Genomic DNA, 17,764 nt, shown 5'->3' with positions numbered 1-17,764 from the left:
AGTGCCATGCCATACACAAAATGAACCTATGCAGGAGCCGAGTAGTCGGCTCCTGACCTGTAGAGTTATGAAGACGACATGAACCGGGCATGAAACAGGGAGATTTCATCAGCATGGAGCACTGATCATAAAATAAATGTTTTTGTGATTTTTGCAGGCATATCAGTCACAAAATGGAACTTTTTCAAGTTTCATTCCATGTCCATTCTTGCCATCCGTTGCAACAGACGACAGGAAACAGTTTCAATGCCTAGACACAGTCTTAAACAAAAAAAAACTGGACTATTATTTTAGGAATTCAGTTGCGAAGACAAGGTGTAGCTTTTTTACAAGGTAGCAAATTGCTGGTTTGCACGTGACGTCACGACGGCCATGTTGGTGGTCCAAAGCATTTCTCTCCTCTGGAAACTAAACCCTATTTTCATGTAAATTTTTGGAGAAAAAAAAAATATATTGTTTTGACCACCAACATGGCCGCCTTGTCACGTGGTTGCAAGCCAAGAATCAGCCTGACATGGCTCGTTAACATTTACAGCAGGAGCCTGTTACAGCTATAATTATACTGATAACCGCTGTCAGGAGCCCGCTGTCAGATAAATTCGGAGAAAAAAAGAAAAAAATCGAGAACGCATGCAACCAGCAGGTATTGACGACGAGCGATGCTTCCTAATGACGAACAGTGACAGTTTAAACATTGTTCACATTTTATTAACGTCAGAACAGGTCTGAAGGAAGAAAAATTCCCGTTACACCGATGAGTAAGGCTTGTGGCTACAATTTACCTCGCCAACAAACTTGTTACCTTTGTCATCAAGAAAAAAGCCAACAGAAAATTGATAAATTGAGATGGATTAAGGCACTTATATATTACGTTGCGCCGGGCGTTGAGCTTTTGTTCACTTACAAGACTTAAAATAGAAAGAATGAAGAAGAAGAGCCAACAAAAAAATGCTTGGTTAAAGATACCTTTTAAATGCTTAACTTTCAGGTTTTAGCTGTTTCGGTTTCCTAAACAAACTGTGGGTGATATTCAGTTTCATTTTTCTTGAATGCATTTACTGCTGGTCTTTTTTGTGGCAAAAGGGTAAAATTTGCCTTACAGTTAACAGAAATAAACGATGTTAAAAATTGAACTAATTGATGTTACACTGATGTTAATCGTTTTTACAATGCACATTCTTGGCGGGCTCTATAAAAACGAGACAAGAAACTTGAAGTCTAAGCTGAACCCCCGCCCCGGCCAGGAGCTGAAACGACTTAAGTAAAAAGTAAAAACTCTCAGGGTGACAACAGAGACCAACGAAAAAAAACTTTAAAAAGATTTGTACAAATAAGGGTTATTATTTTTTGGCCGTCTTGATACCTCATTTGCCTCGAACCCTGACTACCTATCCCCTCCCCCACCATGGATAAGTCTTTCTATAAGGTACCATCCATTCCCCCACCATCCCTCCCACGCCACTTGAGTTGTTTCGCTAGCTGCGGATTTCACCATGAGAGACAAGTACGTGGTATATTAGTTACCAAAAGTTCTTCTCCCTTAATGTGAGGAGAGAAGTGAGTTTCTTTCAGTTACTTTAGTGGCCCAAGGGTTTCAAGAAAGTGGTGTGCTGAGTGGCATGACCTAGTCATTCGACTGTTCGGTCAAGAGCCCCACTAAAGGTTAAACGCGCCAGCAGTTTATTTGGACTGTTACTTCGTTTCTACATCTAATCAACCGATGCGGATCAGAAGGCACTATAAGCTGATCAATGGTACTAATATTCAACGAAATCGTTTGATCTGTTTCATTAGATCTTTCTATCTCTGAAGAAATTAATATTGTGAGAAGAAATCAACGTTTTAGCAGTCACTCGGTGCTTGAAGAAACGTGAACATCGCACGTGGACGGAATCGCTTTTCTCTTCATTCATTGGAACAACGTAAGCTTACCACTACGACATCAATTAAACGGAAAAATGGTGGAAGGAGCAACATCTACAATGAACGTTGATCTCAATATTATAAAACGGATGTGTAAAGATTTTACGGCTGGTGCTGTGGGCGGGACAGCCTGTGTTTTAGTAGGACAACCCTTTGACACTATCAAAGTAAAAATGCAGACTTTTCCATCACTTTTCAAAACAGCATTTGACTGTGGCGTTAAAACAATGAAACAAGAGGGAATTAGAGGCCTCTACGCTGGTACTATTCCGTCTTTGGTGGCCAACATTGCAGAAAACTCTGTACTGTTCTTGTTTTATGGCCAGTGCTTATCTGTAGTGAAAAAGATAGTGGGTAAACAGGATGAAAAAGAACTAGGCGTGCTTCACCGAGCCGTTGCGGGAAGTGGGGCTGCAGTGTTCTCATCCTTTGTTCTATGTCCCACAGAATTAGTTAAGTGTAAGCTTCAAGCTCAACATCAAATGAATGTCCTGGCTGGAAAAACCGGAGTCAAGAGGTAATTTTCTTATGAATAAATCTGAGAGTTGGGTCACATTGTTAGCATGGTTGTCATGTTGACACCCATGAGGGGCAGGGTACTTGTGTAACTGCGGCAGGTTAGCTCAGTCAGTAGAGCACTTGCCTGCAGAGTGGGAGGTCACGGGTTGGAATCTCGCGACTGGACCAATACTCAGGGTTTAAAAATGACTGAAAAATGAAGGTACTGCCTTTGCCCTGCAAATGGCTAGACCTTCGCGTGGCTCGGATGACCATGTAAAGTGGGGGTCCTGTCTCCAATAGGAAACGTAAAAATCTGATAGTGTCCCCAATTAGTGCTTTCGTGCTAAATAAATTAAAAATCAAAAATAGTGCATTGTGTGTGTGTGTCAGTTTTGAGTTTGGATTTAAAAAAAAATTCATTCAACCAGACTACCCCATTCATAGCCTGCAGAATAGGCATTTTTCAGGCAAACAAATTATGCACATGCACAATGGGATTAGGTACGGAAAAAATAATGCCTGTTCATACACCATTGTTTCCTCCCCTTGACACACATGCAAATGAGCAATGAGTCACAGTATTTTGTTCTGTGCCTTCCTCTATCACACATGTCTCACACTGTATGCGAGTTCATGCTTGCCTTTGCTCATGAAAAATGCAAAAAAGATGCCTGCTCTGCAGGCTAACCCTTTAATACACTGTCATAGAGCACTCTCATTTGAAAGTTTCTCTACAAAGTTTAATACCCCCGTCCAAAAACTGGGCATCCACAGGACAGCTGGAAATCAACCTCAGTGGTTAAAATGTTGACTAAGGAGAAGTTGTTCCAACCATACTTGAATATGGAGCATTTTCACTCATGTGCTCAGTGGCTATGTAAATTTACCGCAACAAAAGAAAGTGTTTACACAGGAAAGGAGTTCAGTTCTCAGTGGTTGGGATACCTACATGGCAGGCGTAATGTCATGTGAAAAAGGTCTATCGCTGGTGAAACTTTTTTAAGGATCTTTGAAGATCCTTGAAGATCTGCATGAAAATCCTTTTTATAGTGCAGATCTTTGAGGATCTTTATTAAAAATCCTCAAAGATCTTCAGAATTCTTGCCAAGATCCTCAAGGTTCTCATAAAGATCTTTGAGGATCCTTGAAGGTATTTGCAGGTATCTTGAAGATTTTTGTGGGAATCTTTCAGATCTTTGTTAAATGCGTAAAGATCTTTGGCAAGATCCTCACAGATCTTTCACATATCCTCTCAAATCTTTGCAAGATCCTCAGGGATCTTTTCAGATCCTCACAGATATTTGTCGTATTATCCTCACAAATCTTTGTAAGATCCTCACAGATCTTTGCCAGGTCCTCACAGTATGTATGGAAATTTTTTCATGGCTAAATTATGGCATTATTATGGATTAAATTAAGAAATCAGACTCGATTTGAGTTCACGGGAGTAGATTACATTCAAATTTGCCACTTTAAGGCAATTTGCCTTGAATGATTGTATGTGTCTCAGCCTAAAACTCAAAACATCAGGAGAGGAAATTCTAGTAAGGTGTGAGGCATCAATTTCTTTAGAGCTCATCTCTCTCTATTTGACTCTCCTTCCAGTGGTGTTATGCAAGTGACAATGCAAATTATCCATCAAGATGGCTTTCCAGGTCTCTTCCGTGGAATGGTCCCCACACTTATAAGAGAAGTACCAGGGTATTTCTTCTTCTTTGGAGGTTACGAGTTAAGCCGGTATCTTCTTACTCCAAAAGGAAAAACTGTTGATGAGATTGGTGAGTATTTATTTCTTGTATATAGCTGAGTGTCGCAAAAATATTTACAAGTATGTGCATCAAATTTTCAGTTGACAGTGTAATGGTGATATATTGGATGTCATAAAATAGTTCAAAAGTTGCCACCTTGTTTGAGGTCTGTTTTTGTTTTTTGCACTGCGTTGCACATGATAGTTTATAATGGCGGTATACCACACCCTACCCTGCGAGCAGAGGCCCTTTGAAGGGCCTCCACTTGCAGGGTAACCACACCCAGGGGGGACAACTTTCCTATAAGAGTGACAAGGGTGTTCAACAGACGTTTCAATCCCCCAACCCCACTTTCCTCAAAATCTCATTTTATGGGTGTGACCCTCACAGCGTGCAAGGAAAGGAGTGTCCGATAGCCCGGGACTAGTGGATTTTGCTATCGGGCTAGCAAATTCTGTTATTAAGTTGCCCGACGGGCAAGTGAAGCTTTTTGAGGAATTCAAATTACAGAAGAACTGTGAAATCAATCTGCTCGTCAAAACGTTTCTGGGGCTAGTTGAAATAATGCTTGGGCTAGTAAATGTTAGCTTCAGCTTGCCCGAATGGCAAGCTGTAAAAATGATTTTCTTTGCACCCTGCCCTCATGAGGTCCATGCAATTCCAAAACAACAAATTAGCTGGCATTAACCACTGACCACATGGCAATATAGAAGATTCAAATAGCAAATAGCTCCCATCATAATTTTGGTGAGTGCTTTGTTGAGGGTGCAAAGTAATGTTTATTTCTTTCACAGGTGCCTTGAGACTAACTTTCTGTGGTGGTATGGCTGGTATTTCTCTCTGGATTGTCATTTTTCCAGCAGATGTGATCAAGTCTCGTATTCAGGTATATTACATGATTATAATGAGTTGTTTCCTGTAGTTTATTGCGTGATGTCATGTGCATATTATCAGTTGCATATTATGGGAAATATAGTTGACTTGAGCAAATGGCTGTCTGTGACTGAAGTTGCTTGTTTTCTTCGTCGTATTGCTTCTGCCATTAACACACTTCATTTCCAAACATTCTATTACCTGCAGTAACTGGATTCCTGAGGAGCTCACTAATGAGAGCTTTGACTGTATTGAATTTCTTTGGTCTATAATATCAATACTTAAAATAATGCTAAAGGAATTAGTTTTAAGACAGAACAGATGCACATTTTTGATAAATTTTCTTTTCTCCAGGTATTGACTCACGGATCTGACAAGGCGCCTGGATTCTTTGAGACAATGTTTAGAATAATACGCAATGAAGGTTGGTCAAATTCAGTCCAGTGTTGTGTATTATTTTATAACTTAAGGTTACAAGTTATAATAAAAATCCTGCTCATGGAACTGATTGTTCTCCAAGATGACAGCTAATAATTTACCACCAAAATGTCTTTCAAACTTAAAATACATGTTCTAAGTACCCATGTTGTAATAGGTACCTACCCCAGCCCGGCACAAGTAACCACCACTTATTTACTAGTTATCTGACTGATATGTATTCCATGTGCTTGCAGAGTTATTTCATTAAATGAATTAACTTTACACATGGACATGGGAGACACAGATAACTGAGTGAAGTTATCATAGCCGAAACAAAATGTCTATTTGTTGAAGTTTTACTAAAAACGTTATAAGTCCCCTTTTTGACTCCGTGCCCACTTTTTGGTGAAAATGTTAGATAAGCACCTTGATGGTTACTTCATTATTTTGACAAAATAAATTAGGTGCTGTAGTCATACGATTGCAGATATCCTAAGCTTTTAGGCAGCTTCTGGCCAAGTGCAGTACTGTTTGCTAAAAGTATCCTTACCTGAATTTGAGCTTCAAAATACATTGCAAGAATTGGCCATTTACTATTGACAGCAAGTTTCTAGTTACTTGTAACCTGGGTGGGGGGGGGGGGGGGTACTTTAGGAATTTCTGTGTGGGGATGTGCTGCTGGAACCCTGGAACCCTTAACCTATACCAGAGCTAGTTCAGCTGAATTTTGCTACCCTATACCAGAGTAAACTCCCCAAATCCCCCCTATCCTAGAGTAGCTGTTTTCCAGAAACTACTGAGGTCACTAGCACAGTCTAGCCAAAACAAAACCTCATACCACAATCCCCAGTCTAGATAAAATCTTCAACCAACTGATCAGTTTCCTGAAAAATGACACCCTATTCTAGACCCAAACGTGCTCTGATTTATATACCCTATCCTAGAGTAAACTGCTTGAAAACCATACCCTTCACAGCGGCACATACCTATATAGCTCATATATGGCAGTCCCCCCCCCCCCCCCCCCCCCCCGTGCATGTAACAACTGTGTGTTGATAATAAATGAAAGATTACATTGCTGTTTCGTTTGCTTTCTCTTTAACAGGTCCAAGGGCTTTGTACAAGGGTTTAGGGCCAACCTTGGTTCGGTGTTTTCCAGCTTGTGGTGCTCTGTTTGTGGCTTATGAAGGAACACAGCAACTGTTAGTGAATGTGTAGAGCATTGTGATTTATTTCATTTTAATAGAGAGTAGTTTAAACACATAGACCAAAAAGTCACCTTCAAGCAGGTAATTGAGGTGGTTCTTATTAGTAATTATCCAAGCTTATGAAAATTTAACTTAGTTAGCAGTAAATCATTGTAGCTTATTGTGTACAGAAGTATGTAAAACTGACAACCATTTTGTGCCAATTTTTCTCTTTTTTTTCTCTTTTTTGTATTGGCTACACACCATAATAAAGTTAGGGCTCAGTTCTTAAGGTCAACACATGCAGTCTTTTTCACCTTGATGGAGGTGTTAATTCTTTTGGTCATGTTTTATAAGCTACAATCCTGCCAAATCACTCTTATGTTATTTTCTGTGTTGTTAATAATACCAGAGTTGTAAAAGGGATATCCAGGGGTGGGGTGGAATAGGGAACATTAGATGTCTGTAACTTCTCGTCTGGGGGACATTTTTTCCTTTCTACCCCTGGGATGCATCGCACTCTCCCCCTCCCAGTCAAAATCTTGACTCACCTCTAGAACTTTCCAGGAATTCCTGGGCCAGGTTCCACGAAGATGGTTAAGTTTAATCCAGGATTAAGCCAAATTTCAAGCAAGGTTTTCTCATCTAAGAACATGCAACTCGAGGCTTCAAAATACTGTTGAGCCTTCACTACGAGATACAGTAGTGTTACCCTAAGCAATGCATAGTAACGTAAAATACAAAAATGGAACAAAGTTTTAATCCTTGATTAATGCTAATCACCCTTTCAGGAACCAGGCCCTGGTGGTTATAATAACTCCTCTCTCTAGGGGGTCGCGGATAAATTGATTTACAACAATAAATCTGGATGGCAGTATGTCACTATTATCATCTTATCTTTCCTCTAGCAATATTGTGTTAGGTGCTTGGCATCATGCATCATCAATTATTTAAATCTACTGACAGTCAGTTAGGTTGGTTTAAATAAATGGAAGTTGAACTTCTCTAAATTTTCTAGTGTAGGCATTATTTAATATAATTATATATATTATTGCTGAGATGTGTTGCTTTTTAAAAGGACATGAGGTTTAAGTCGAGTACTATAAAAATGTACCTCAGAATTTTTGGTTAGTTTATTTTAAAGTTATTTGTGCTTGCAGACTACAAGAACCTGGCAAAAGAATTTTTATAGCCCGTCCAGAATTATACCTTTGGATTGATCATTATTATTAAATTATATCAAATTAAATTTTAGAGTTAGCACCCCCCAATAGTTTTAGATGTTAGACTTGTACATGGACCCTGGTAGGTGGGGGGGGGGGGGAACTTAACAAAAATTTATACGGGGAGGCTCTGCCCCGAGCCTTTTACATACCATTTTTCACGAACAAGGTACCTTCTATTGACACATGGTGCCCCTTTCACATACCTTGTTTAGAACTTTGCATCCCTTTTAACTCCTGCCAAAGTACTGTCTTTTAGGTAGGAGTCAATCACAAAGATAGAACGATTTCTCGACTTTTTAAAGCCACGAAATTCATCTGTTGGCCCTCTTGGGCCCTTTCACAGACCAAAATGACAGATTTTCCTCCCCTTTTAAATACTTCAACTAGTGAAATTCCTACCCTTTCATATACCTGAAGCCTCAAAAGGTAGCCATTTCGGCAGAGCCTCCCTGTATAAGGCCATCATAGGGTGCATACTCCCCCTGGGACATTAACTCGCTAATAGATAGATACACCATACAGCGTGTTCATTAAGCATCAGAGATCAGAGAATTCTCCAGTTAATGTTCAAGAGCTTATGACTATTTTTTATTCAGACATGGAGCCTCTTTCAAAATGTTCACCTGTGACATCACACCTTTCTCCTGCTACTAGAATTCTTAATGGAAACCGAGATCATATACATTGAAATGTTCGTGACACTTTTCATCTCTTAATTTTAAAAATAAAAAAGCTAGGCATCACTCTCTTACCACCTCCCTACCCCCACCCCCAAAGAAGGGTGGGATGGAGAAATGTTCTTAAGGACTGTAATGTTCTTTTATTATTTGGCAAATCAATATTACTAAAAACATATTGAGCAAGAATAATCTAATTATAAAGTAGCAGCTACTTAATATATGAAATTTTTCAAGCAAGGTCTTGGAATTAATGTTACTTACTTTTACATGAGCTTATATTATAGTGTAAAAATAACTTAATAACTACAAGTGAGACTTATGAACAGTTATTACTTCTAAGTCGCACTCATTTGTATCAAATTTTGCTGAACTTGTTCGTGTACAAGAGTGAAAGTCTTGCTGCTTATTTATATTGGTTATGAATGAGTGATAAATGAGTCATTTAATTTAAACAATATCTAAGCAACCACATGGCCTATGGACTATGTATGGTATTTTCAAAAGTTTGATTTTGTATGAAGATTACATTATACTTATTTGTACAACACTTTTATTTATAACTGACAAAATTTTCAAATCTGATTGGCTATCAACTGTCCTGATTTAAGCATTAATACGACAGTGTAATAGTACAGTATGTGTCATGCCTAAGTAATTGGACAGTACGTACCATCACGTGCACACTTGAATGGGTTGTTTTTTAACTTCTAGAATTTAAATACTCTTGGAATAATAACAGAACTTTTAGTGTCATCCAATTCGGTCTGTAATCATACTTGTGTTTAAACAAATTGGACTCCCACTACGCAATCGTCAGATTTTGTGTTTATTATGCCTACTGTAAGACGTTCAGAGAAAGCATAATAATTTCTGAGCTATGAATAAAAATGTTTCCATTTTTTCATAAAATGTTGTTGTTGTTGTACAATTTTAACAAAATGTTATAACAGTTAGAGTATTATTATCCATTCAAGATAATTCACCATTTCTGATGGGCTCAAATCCTCCAGCTAATTCTTCATAATTCTTCATTGACCAAATTTTGAAGATGCAGGCATTATATGCAGTCTGTGAGCGGGGGCAAAAAAAGCGAGTGCAGAAGGAAAGAGGGAGGTGGAGAGAGGGCAGGAAAGCCTTGAGTAGTTTTTCTCTGGTACTCTCTCTTCCAGTTCTTGCCTGTTTTTCTGTTTTATTCCCTCTCTTTTTGTTTTTCCATGCTAACAGGGTTGGTGACAGGATTTACCGGGGGCACTGCTTCAGTTCATATCTGGCTTTCTTTTTCTCCCTCTCTTCACTTCTGCCTCTGCCTTGTCCCTAGTAGCCCAGGATCAATTTTGGGGGGACATTTTTGTGTAAATTATAAGGAAAGCTGTGGTGAAAGGAGTGAAACGATGTTCCTTTGTCTCTGTTTCTTCCCATCACTCTCTGTACGTGATCTGTACTCGTTCCCATCATACCCTTCTTGCCGCTCTCACTTGTTCCGTACACTAAACCTTGGGAAAGCACATGGAGAGGGTAGTCTCTGCCTTATGATAATGATGATAAGTTATCCTGCCCTGAGTACAACCATGGATGTTGAACCTGTCCTAAGGCAACCAATCTACGCAGCAATAGACCTCTTAAGCTTGTATGTTTTGTTTTCCGAATACAGGTCATGTGATAATACTCTAGAGAAGTTTCTTTCAAATTTCGTTTTATTCATGGGCATATGTACGCATTATTTATGAAAAGACAAAGGGTCAAGTTCCCTTGGGACCTCTAGTGGGAAACAAAACATACAAGCTAAAGAGGTCTATAGTCATGGTTGTCCTGTTGAAGCCTAGCCTGTGAAAACACCCATTTCTCCTCCTTTCTCACCACTTAGGACATTTCCCAAGTAGAGACTTCTGTGCCTCAGTGACAGAAGTTCCATACTGATGACGTAAATTCTGTCCAGAATCTGGTCAGGAGCTCTGATTTGGGTTGAAATCGTAGTTATATTGTTTTAGCTATTGTTTACTAATGACAGACAAAAGCCAAATACCATTAAGTTCAAATGTAAACACAATTAGTCTATTACAAAACAGTCAATAATCATGGAATATATTCTTCTTGAGAGGAAGCATTTGAGTTTTGCAGGAGCTCGTTCATAAATGAACACAAAACTTTATCAATATCGACCAGGAGAAACATAAAATCTAGCAAATTTGCATTTAGAACCCCATGACTTAGAGGATTAACTACGTAAGCAGAGATTAACATCATCAGTATGGAAATAATAATGTTAATTATATTAATTATAAATTCATTACTTGAAAAATGAATCAGTTAGTCGTTCCCATAACTAGCATCAAATTCAAATCAGCATGACTGCATGCGTAAGGAGCAGGGAATATTTTACAAGAACTTCTCTGTATTTGGTCAGATTGGAAATCTTAAAATGGATAAAATTGCTTCAAAGACATTTTAAATCAATTGAGGGAAACTGAGCTGGTGGAAATTTCATAACTGCCTGGTGTGTGAATTCAAGGCTCATTACGCATGCAGGAATACAGAGATGAATCTGAAATCTACAACTCCCAACTGATTCAACTTCCGAATAATAAATTCATTAATGACATCTTGGGGGGTATGCTTGACCTGACTTGACTGTAAGCCTCAATATCCACTAACAAATTCTCCATTCTGACTTCCATACTTTTCCTTAAAGAATCAGTTAAGTGAATTTGTTAACCAGTGAAGCAATTTTCCTTTGGTGGTCAATTAACTCTCGGGACTTTTTCACCCTGGGGGGGTACTTCCTTGTAAAAGGCTAATATGGATGTGCTGCTGGATGGGGTTGCATTCTCACGTCTGTAGTGACTATAATAGGGTCACATTTTCAATACAATTACTAGAATGGGGACGCACATTTTCTGATTTTTGGACTGTACGTGAGAAGTAAAGTGTTCTTCATTCATTATAAGGCAGATACATAAAAAGAAAGTGACTAAGTTGGGATTGCGAAAATTTCATATTTGCCCAAAAGTGACTAAGATGGGGTCTATAATAAGCCACAGAATAGACTATAATGGGGTAGGGGATCTGAGAGGCCAGTGGCACATACCCAGCAAAAGTTAACCCAAGTACCCCCCCCCCCCCAGGTTTTCCTCTCATTCATGTTATTGTTAGGAGAAAGAAAATTGATGTTGGTTACTCATTGGACTTAACAGGATAATAAACACATCAGTGATTGCTGGATCCATGTAACTTCATCTGTTTTATTATTATATTCTTTTTAAAAAATAATGTTTCCTTGATCATGGACAAAAATTTCTGAAAACAGTTTATCATGGTGATGGCAACTTCTTGCAAAATGAAAGCCGGAAGCAACACTCAGACCCAAACAGGATAATACAATTATTTAAATTTGAATACCAAATGACAATCTGTGAAACAGATAGTTCAAACAACACGCAACATCGACTTGAGTCCTGCTTCATGAGCAACCAAACAGTATCTTTAACACAATATATCTCATACTAGAACAATGAGTACCAAATCAGGGAGCCACTGGGGTTTTAGTGGCAAAATCCACTTTTCAAACAATAAACTTACCCTATTATAAGTTTCAATTTTGGATGAGAAAATTTGCATTTCATGTTCTCCTTATTTTCACATTATAATGAAAAAGAGAAGTACGTTTATAAGGTTTTTAAATAAGCTTTTGTTTGCAGTTCTGCTTGGCAAGTCCAATCTTTAAAAGCAGTGGTGGATCCAGGGGAGAGGCCCTGGGCCCCCTATTTCTAGACCAAATTGGGTCGAAAAAATTTTTTTTGAGCCTCCCCTCCCGCCCTCCTCATCTCAGGGTCTGGATGACTGCCCTCTCCACTACTGAAAAGGTATGTTTGAAATCAGTTTAAAACATGATTATCTATAAGATCTTTTACAACCAGTTGCTGTGGTCTATTTTGCTCATTGATCATATTTTGGGTCTACTCTTTTTTCAAACTTTTTCGCTGATGTTTAACTCAGTTTCACAGTTACCTGTGAATTGGTTCTTGTACTGGCTACATATTACTGATCATATTCAGGAATGTAGGCAACTTTACAAAATAATAACAACAAAACAGTAAGTGTCACATGTTATTTTAAATAATCAAGTTTATAAATGTAAGCCAACGCAAGATGTGGATGCCTTCCGACGATTTCTTGGCTAAAATAGTAAACGAAGCCATTGTTTGTTTACTTACCGCTTCCGCGGTTCGCGCGCACTGTTTTTTAAATCTCGGCGCCAGTCTGACGTAACCTTGGAATCCAAAAATTTCTGAAATGGAATCCACGTGGCAATTTCGTAATGGACAAATGTCCGAGAAAAGGATATATAACATACATCTATTTTTAAGCTTCTTTTACGTAAAAATAAAGACGTTAAATATTGCCTTAAAACTCTGTGAGGCTCTTATAGATATATAAATCTTTTTTAGTGTTTCTACCGCGTAATGCTTATGCCGTTGATACCATTGGTTCCAAGTTCTTTTGCCCTTTTGGTCGCCTCATAGACAGCTTTGATAAGGGATCCGCGAAAGCCACTCTCTTCAAGGGCTTGTATCCCAGCGATTGTCGATCCTCCAGCCGAACAGACAGCGTCTTTAAGTTCTCCTGGATGTTGCCCACTTTCTAGCACCATCCTAGCAGCTCCGGCGGCCGTTTTCGCCGCCAATTTCATCGCTTCTTGACGGTTTAGACCAACACGAACAGCGCCATCAGCAAGTGCTTCTATAGCAAGATACACGTAAGCGGGTCCGCCACCAGTTAGCGCGGTCATAACATCCATTAACTCTTCATCCACGTCAAAGCAATAGCCAACCGAGGACATCAGCTGATGCATCAAAGCGTAATCTTCATCAGTGGCGAATTTACCGAAAGTCACAGCAGTAACTCCTTCGCGAAATTGCACTGGGGTGTTTAACATCAAGCGAACCGATCGACTTCTGCCAGGCAACGATCTTTGCATAAAATCCAATGTAACTCCAGCGGCGATAGAGGCAACCAGGTGATTTCTTGTCAGTACAGGAGAAATTTCCTTCAAAACTTCGGGGAAAACTTTCGCTTTTATCGCTAGAAAAATTAAATTACTCTCCTTCATTACTGTTTTGTTGTCGTTCGTCACGTTACATCCCATCAGCTGAAATTGATTCAAGTCTCTTTCCGAGGGGGCGCTCGCGAAAATTTCATCGGGCTTAATAACACCGGCAGACAAAAACCCTTTCGCTAAAACTTGGGCAGCCTTTCCACCGCCAATAAAACCTAACCTCGAAATTAGACTCATGTTTCGCCAGACAGTCCTTGTTAATCTTGCTGGTGAAATAAAAGACTAGTGAAAATTCACCAGTCACCTGTACATATACAGTTTTCATTGACCAATCAGAACGAGGTCCTAGAAATCGGTCAAAGGTTGGGAAGTCGTAAGCGGTTTTCACAACATAAAAATTGCGTTACAAAGACAAAAATGACCTCTTTTAATTTGCTGTTTACTGGTCCATGTACAAAGCCTTTTCAAAGAATGCATTAGAGTATTAGTTTGGATCGTAATGACTGCGTTGTCTATCAATATAAATGCGAATTAATGCAGATCTGCACTTGTGCAGCTTTGATTGCGTGCTTGTAGTTTTTAGACACGTGCCGTTTCCCAGTGATTTTACTAGTTTGGTTGGAATATTACGCTGGCTGGGAAAACTACTACTTGTAAACGGGACCAGTTCTATAAGAATCAAGGCTCGATTTAAATGATAATTGCAATAGTTGTACCTGTCTCAGCTCATGTAATCGGGGTGTTCAAATGTACATTTTAATGTGCTTACGGGTTTGCACGAGATTGCGAGCATGCATGCAGCTCGTATAGTCAGTCGAGCAAGCGTGACGCACGAGAGTAGCCCTCTCTTCTCGCGTTGCGTGTGTTCGTCTTTGTTACTTTTTTACGCGTCTTTTCTTTGTGAAGTGGTTTTTTGGTAGTTACAAGCTCCTCATGGACTTTGTTATAAAATGAAGGCGTTCTCTGCTTTACTCTTTTTTTCTCACTTTTTGAAGTGACGTAAAAGAAGAATGGAAGCAATGTGAGATATTGTTTCTTTATTCACGGTCCCCTAAACCTCGGTCAGTGTAAAACGTAGACACCATGCAAATTTATTATAAATTTTCACTCGCCTTTGAAGTGCGGAAGTCTTAAGCCTTAAAAAATTTTTTCTCAAAGATCAATATCCCTATTTTGATTTTAGCACTTCATTAGCAAACGCCCATTTAAAGTGATGGTTTAGCCTTAAGTAACCTTATCAAAATGGTGTGTCTGTTAATGAACGTTGAAGACAATGCTTTATTTAATACTCACCGGCCGGGTGGATTTTAACAAAGTTTTGCACAGAAAGGCTCCGCCACTAGGCGTGGTTTAACCCTTTGACGCCCCAAGGAAGGGAAACTGGACATTTTGTGACCATGCAGCCTCCACGAGCTAATAGAGATGTAAGTGACGGCATCTACAAGACCAAGAAACAAGAACAGGATTACAAATTTCTCTCTTGAAAAACCACATTTTCCTTCGAATTTGTCTGAAAAATTTAAACTTGATCTGCTTTTGCATGTATTCCTAGGCTAGTTTTTTCGTTTTCGTCTCCCGTGATTTCTTCTACTGATAATTCGTCCTCAGCTTCCATGACTTCAGGAAACGTAGGAAGACCCACATAAGATGATATGACGCAGATTCAACGCTGAGTGGTCAGAGGTAGGATGTTCTTTTTTTTTTTGCTAAAAAGATAAGTATATATCATATTTATATTGACTATTTAAGACTGTTTTTAACGGAGGCTAAAATGTTCACAGCTATTAACAGTATTAATAAAGGCTCATTACCAACTTTCTCCTCATAAGACCGGTGTATGGGCCATTAGCATGAGAAGGTGCGGCGGTGATCAGTGAGCCGTTTCATTGGAGCACCATTTATAAATAATAGTAAATAGATATTTATGTTATTTTACGTCGCATTATTGATGTACCACACTGTTATCCTAGTTAGATCTTCTGAAATAAAATCTCCAATAAAATATATTGGACCTTAGAACGACAAAGAAGGTTCATGAAGGTTTAATTGGTGTCTGGAGTGTAAACAACAGGAATGCGAAAAACCAATTTAAAAACTCACGATCCGACTTCCCGCATCGTTTGGCCTTTGCACAATTAACCTGTTCAGTCAAGAGTTAGGAGAAAAACGCAGTCTATACGTTCATGCCCAGAAACTACGTAAGTTGAGTCATGGGCAAGCTTTAGAAATGATCTTGAATTTCGGTATACGTATGGTAGCAAAAATCGAAAATGCGAGTTAAGGATTTTGGGGCGATAAATGTTCTTGTCTACCAACGGGGGCAATTAAGCCTGATGAAGTTTTACACGTTGTCTTGCCTCCCTTTTATTTGAAGATGATCTTGATAAACTCTGACTCACACACAATTATCCGGTTTATGATTCTGTTGGTAATACGTACTGCATTTCCCTGCAAGCAAGGCAAGAAACTCTCTGCTACTCTGCTGAAGTCAGTTTTATGTGGTGCTTCTGTATATCACCTTTGCATGATGTCAAATAAGGTGTGCTCCGCAAAACTCACAAATGGATCAGCGGCTATGGTGAGGCATGGCATAAATTCTCAAAAGTCTGTTTCCAACACTGCAAAGAGTGTAAAATGTGAGGTTAGGCAGTGCTTTTTAACGAGTCAAATAACGGTCAAATATAGTCCCAATAGATTAACCTGTTCCAGGCCAGGAGCCGATTACTCAGGGGCACCCAACGGCAATTTTCGGGAAAATATCTGTTCGGAAGACGATTTGAGATCTAGAATTTTCGGAGCATTTGTTGTAAAATTTCTTGCTTGCCTGCCTCTCCTAGGATTTTCGAGCATCTACAAAATGGTATAATTACCCATTTTTAACGGATTTTGACCCTAAAAAAGGCCACCTAGAATTTTCGGGAGCCTTTTCCTGGCTGAAGTTTTCGAGAAGGTAAGTTTTTATCCCTATGATTTTCGGATCACTAGTCTTTCAGCTAGGAAATCCGAACAGATGAAAAGTTTTTAGGGGATAAAAATATGCCTTTATCTACTGTTTGAATACTAAACTACGTTCAACAATGCTATGTTAAGTGGTTTTGAACTATATCCTCGTTGGGTGCCCCTGATTACTCAGTACTCGGCTCCTGTCCAGGCTCCAAGATACTCTAAGACACGTATATATTAAACTGCAATGACCTTCCTTCACATAACTGTTCACTCATGATTTTCATCATCATGCTTTCACGGGATTATAACGAACCAATTCAAAGACCTACTCCCAGTTGGCTTGTTAATTGGTAGAGCGCCGGTATCGCAGAGCGTTAAGGGTTGTTCGAATCCCGTACAAGCCTGAATTTTTTTCAGTCTTTCTTTTCGCAACTGCAAAAGTTGTGTATATAACTGCGATAATCTTCCTTCATATAATTGTTCACTCCGCAGTTCACACATATGATTTTCAAATATTCATAATTTTCAAGATACTCAAAAGTGGCACGAAAACCGCGGGCGAGCTGGAGAGAGAGAGAGAGAGAGCGTTTTTCGCTTTTTCGCCTTTTTTCACTGCTCGCTCGCTTGGTTTGCTCGTCTACACTGACCGCGAGCCTTGTACAGGCTACTATACTTTGGAAATTTCTTGCAACGAAGAAACGTTTCACATGACACTAATAATTCGGTCTCCAGTCCACAGAGTTTTTGTTGTACAAATCCACATGCATGACCGCAGTTTCATTGTTTTGGTACATCAATTAGAGAAGTACTTCATATAAACCGAACTTTTGCATCATCTTTTATCGGTTTCAGTGGCATGAACTGCAAAATACCAAGATAATCTATAAGTGTTCCTCAGAGCTTTGTGCTTGTCTGGGACGTCGATATACACAAGAAAAAAGTCATGTGACCTAATTTGCATATTTTGTGCCAGCCAAAACATGGCAACCTCGTCCCCAGGGCTTTTCCCGCCCCACCCATTTTTTTAAGGGAAAAGCCCTGGGGACGAGGTTGAAAACATGGTTCAAAATGCCGGGAGGGTTGACTTTTTAGTTCAAATGGACTTCACAGCGGACTGGCGGATCTTTTCAATTCATTATTCCCGAAAAAGTCGAAAAAGGAGACCAGGGGTACCTATTATTCTAAGTAAACTCAATGGCGGATCCAG

General features: G+C 39.3%; 2 protein-coding genes across 2 annotated transcripts; one reads left to right on the top strand and one right to left on the bottom strand.

Annotated features, from left to right (window-relative positions):
* Positions 1 to 1,558: 1,558 nt before the first annotated feature.
* On the top strand, positions 1,559 to 7,212 carry LOC140948321 (mitochondrial ornithine transporter 1-like). Its single transcript, XM_073397551.1, has 5 exons — positions 1,559 to 2,440; positions 4,030 to 4,202; positions 4,967 to 5,058; positions 5,400 to 5,469; positions 6,571 to 7,212. Exons 1-5 carry the CDS (start codon positions 1,959 to 1,961, stop codon positions 6,681 to 6,683), a joined length of 930 nt encoding a protein of 309 aa, XP_073253652.1. The 5' UTR covers positions 1,559 to 1,958; the 3' UTR covers positions 6,684 to 7,212.
* Positions 7,213 to 11,923: 4,711 nt separating this feature from the next.
* On the bottom strand, positions 11,924 to 13,882 carry LOC140948218 (pyrroline-5-carboxylate reductase 1, mitochondrial-like). Its single transcript, XM_073397438.1, has one exon. It carries the CDS (start codon positions 13,846 to 13,848, stop codon positions 13,009 to 13,011), a length of 840 nt encoding a protein of 279 aa, XP_073253539.1. The 5' UTR covers positions 13,849 to 13,882; the 3' UTR covers positions 11,924 to 13,008.
* Between the last annotated feature and the right edge of the window lie 3,882 nt (positions 13,883 to 17,764).

Source organism: Porites lutea, chromosome 9, assembly GCF_958299795.1.
Source record: "Porites lutea chromosome 9, jaPorLute2.1, whole genome shotgun sequence".
NCBI lineage: Eukaryota > Metazoa > Cnidaria > Anthozoa > Scleractinia > Poritidae > Porites > Porites lutea.
The sequence above is the reverse complement of the archived record's forward strand: the minus strand, read 5'-3'. Positions and strand labels throughout refer to the sequence as shown.

What these genes read in the sequence shown, in the direction of transcription:
- LOC140948321 (XM_073397551.1), top strand. Translation starts at nt 1,959, where the DNA reads ATGGTGGAAGGAGCAACATCTACAATGAACGTTGATCTCAATATTATA. An exon ending in AAAAACTGTTGATGAGATTG is followed by an intron (nt 4,203 to 4,966) that starts GTGAGTATTTAT and finishes TTTCTTTCACAG; the next exon opens with GTGCCTTGAGACTAACTTTC. An exon ending in TGATCAAGTCTCGTATTCAG is followed by an intron (nt 5,059 to 5,399) that starts GTATATTACATG and finishes TCTTTTCTCCAG; the next exon opens with GTATTGACTCACGGATCTGA.
- LOC140948218 (XM_073397438.1), bottom strand. Translation starts at nt 13,848, where the DNA reads ATGAGTCTAATTTCGAGGTTAGGTTTTATTGGCGGTGGAAAGGCTGCC.